This window comes from Corylus avellana, chromosome ca6, assembly GCF_901000735.1.
Source record: "Corylus avellana chromosome ca6, CavTom2PMs-1.0".
Classification (NCBI taxonomy): Eukaryota; Viridiplantae; Streptophyta; class Magnoliopsida; order Fagales; family Betulaceae; genus Corylus; species Corylus avellana.
In genome coordinates this window covers 15057160-15060804 of record NC_081546.1, presented here as the reverse complement: position 1 = coordinate 15060804, position 3645 = coordinate 15057160, and the positions used below count along the sequence as shown (strand labels likewise).

At 38.8% G+C, this 3645-nt stretch overlaps 1 protein-coding gene across 1 annotated transcript; it reads right to left on the bottom strand.

Moving 5' to 3' along the window:
- Positions 1–758: 758 nt before the first annotated feature.
- Positions 759–1844, bottom strand: LOC132185222 (uncharacterized). The gene is made up of 4 exons (XM_059599023.1): positions 1719–1844; positions 1175–1618; positions 964–1067; positions 759–816 (listed from the first exon to the last, which is right to left on the bottom strand). Exons 1-4 carry the CDS (start codon positions 1842–1844, stop codon positions 759–761), a joined length of 732 nt encoding a protein of 243 aa, XP_059455006.1.
- Positions 1845–3645: the final 1801 nt, after the last annotated feature.

Genomic DNA, 3645 nt, shown 5'->3' with positions numbered 1-3645 from the left:
GGCTTCAATTTTTCTTTCAAAGTTTGGTGTACCTCAAAATCCATAGGAATTCACACAAATGAAAACACCCAAGGCTTAAATCAATATATGCATTTTTGTGTAGGCTGTGCAGTAGATGTAAAAAATGGTTTTTGGGCACTAGATGTAAAAAATCCCTAAAGGCTTAATTACTCAAGTCAACAAGGCTACGAAGCCGACCTAACTATATAGTTCACCAAATTGAATTTCTAATCTTTTTACGCGAACACTCAATGCCTAGTGAGGCAGAGGTCTGGTTACTTAATGAGACGCTCAAATTGATTTTTATTCATTTATTTATTTGTTTATTTTTATAATTTTCAAGCCAAGGTTTCATCACAGTTTATCCTACAAATTGCAAGGCACACCCTAATCAATCCAAATCTCATACCTTATACACTTTATGCTAGCGTGCTTGTGATCCAACTGAGACATGTGAAATCTCTCTAATCCACCAAATGAGTCAAAGGACTTAGATTTCTAATGATATACAGTGTTCAAAAAGTTAAACACACCAATGACATGCAAACCACAGTTATGATGTAGCTCATGCGCAATCAACAACATAGCACAACTTTTTTCTTTATTATTATTGTTATTATTTTTTTGAAAAGCAACAACAAAAATAAACAAAACAACCGAAATAACAATGAAAAAGATAGAAATGTCTACCCCACCCCCAAACTTAAAATGACACATTGTCCCCAATGTATCCAGAAATACACTGCTGAAAAGGCAGCTTAAGGCGGGTGTAACATAGGAGAATGCTCCTCCAAACTTGAATAGTAGACATTTGACCTGAAAAACCCCACAAAAACAAAAACAAAAGAAACAAGCAAGATCAAACGACAAGGAATGCAAAGAATGAGGGTTGCCTCCCACAAGCGCTAAGTTTAAAGTCTTCCAGCCAGACTTTCCACAGTAGACGACAATCACTCCGGATACCTAGGATCCTCCAACAATGTCGTCTCAATTTCCGGACTCTTCAATTCCAAGAATGGTTTCAGCCTTTGTCCATTCACCTTGAAAGTGCTACCATTCTTCAGATCCTTACGATGGCCCCATGAGTAGAAACTGACCGAATGATGAATGGGCCTGTCCATCTAGATTTCGGCTTGCCTGGGAAAACATGTAACCATGAATTGTAAAGAAGTACTTTCTGACCAGGCTCGAAAGATAGTTTCAAAATGCTCTGGTGATGAGCTTTCTTCATCTGTGCCTTGTACGACCTTGCACGGTCATATGCATCATTCCTCAACTCCTCTAGCGCATTGAGTTGGAGCTTCCTTTCTGAGCCAGCCTTTGTAAGATTGAAGTTCAGCTGCTTGATGGCCCAATATGCTCTATTCTCCAACTCCCCAGGAAAGTGACATGCTTTGCCGTACACAAGACGATATGGAGATATGCCAATCGGGGTCTTGAATGTTGTATGGTAAGCCCACAGTGCATCGTTCAATCGCAGAGACCAATCCTTTCTTGTAGGATAGACAGTTTTATCCAAAATTCTCTTAATCTCGCAATTTGAAATCTCCACTTGTCCACTCGTCTGTGGATGATAAGGGGTGGCAACCTTATGCGTGATGAAATACTTCTTCATCAGCTGCATAAAAATCATGTCGAAAAAATGCCTGCCCCCAATCACTTATGATTGCTCGAGGCGTACCAAAACGGGCAAAGATAGTGTCCTTTAAAAACTGGACCAGAACTCTATGGCCATTGGTCTTGCATGCAATAGCCTCCACCCATTTGGACACGTAGTCCACATCAACGAGGATATAGAGAAAGCCAAAGGAGTTTGGGAAAGGTCCCATGAAATCAATGCCCATAGATCAAAAATGTCCACAACCAATATAGGATTGAGGGGCATCATATTCCTCCTAAAGATACTCCCTAGCTTCTGGCAATGCTCACATGCGACACAATATGCATGAGAGTCACAGAAAAGGCTAGGCCAATAAAATCTACACAGCAAAATCTTTCCAGCGGTCTTCTTAACACTGAAATGGCCTTCACAGGCTTGATCATGACAAAAGGAGAAGACATTGGATTGGTCATGCTCAGGAATACAACTCCAAATGATCTGATCGAGACAATACTTGAACAGATAAGAATCGTTCTAGAAGAAGTACTTCACCATGGCCATAAATTTGGCTTCTCTTGCCGACCCCAATGTAAAGCCATTTGGCCGGTGATTGTTGTGCAAATATCTGCATAAATTAATAGGCAAATAATTGTATGTTTAACTCACAAGTGCACAAGGTCAAAGCAGTAGCATAGAGTGCAAGTACGAGATCATTCCCACGAGGATTGCTAAATTTTGCTTAAAATAAATTCTGTAAGTAAAACAAAACAAAGACTGACTTTGAGTTGATAATAATAAAAGGTAGGGCTTTGATATCCACCACTAATCATACTTAAATAATATAACAATATGCCAATGATCCAATCATATTATGAATACTTAATGTTTGCTAACTTCAGGGCATGGGTGTCTACTCCTTAAGCTATTGATTTCCCTAAGCAACAAATTAGGCATGGGTGTCTACTCTAATTCTTTTCTTTTCTTAAAGGATTTAGCATGGGTGTCTACTAATTTGTTCTTTAAGAAAGCATAAATCTGTGAAAATCGAAAAACACATGAGGCCTAGGGCATGGGTGTCTACTCCCAGTTCCTCATGTTGATTAAACCAAGAATCCGGTGTGGATTCCTTTTGTTACTCATATTAAACCCAGGACTCGATCATCCAAATTTATTTAATTAACTAATCCATACTACATGCATATGTTGATCAAACAAACACATATGAGGAATTCAATAAAACATGAATTAATCAAGTTAAGCATCACAATATGATTCTCACAAAAGCGCCAATATTGAAATCTTAAATAAACATAATTAGGGCTTCAATCTAGCCCTACTAAGTAGTTTAGTTACACATGAGTTTAATATTAAACATCTTCATAAAATAAAATAGAAAGAAAAAGAATAAACCCGAAACTTGAACTTGAAGAGATCAAGTTCTTCTCCTTGGAAAATTGTGTGTCTATTCTAAAGGTTTAAGCGTCTATTTATAGGCCTTAGGAACACTCTAGAAACCCTAAAAATCGTTGGGTTTGTGTCATAGTTCGCACAAGGCTTCAAAACCTTAAAAGAAAACACTTTCCAGAATAAGGCTGAGGCTGACTTGCTCCTCACACACGGGTGTGCTCGATCGCATCCTGTGTGCGATCGACCGCAGGACTGCGATCGATCTTCTGTGTTGGGTGCTCGATCGGAAATGCGATCGAGGCTGCTTCTTGTGCGCACGAGTGCACGCCTTACACTCGTCTGGTCCTTGCTTGTAGTGCAGTCGATCGCAGTGGTGCTACGATCGATCGCACTACCAGAGCCTCTAGCTTTTCCCAAAATTCCTCTTTAAGTCCAATATTTCCAGATTTGCTTCCTTTTCTTCCAAAAACCAATAAAACCAGGAAAATACAAAAATGAAATAAAATTGTACAAACTAACAAAAATAAGGAATTATCACATATAAGTTAGGGGCTAAAATATGAATATTTTGGCGCTTAATACCCCCAAACTTACATATTGTTGGTCCCTTAGCAATACGAAACTAAAAACTAAATGGA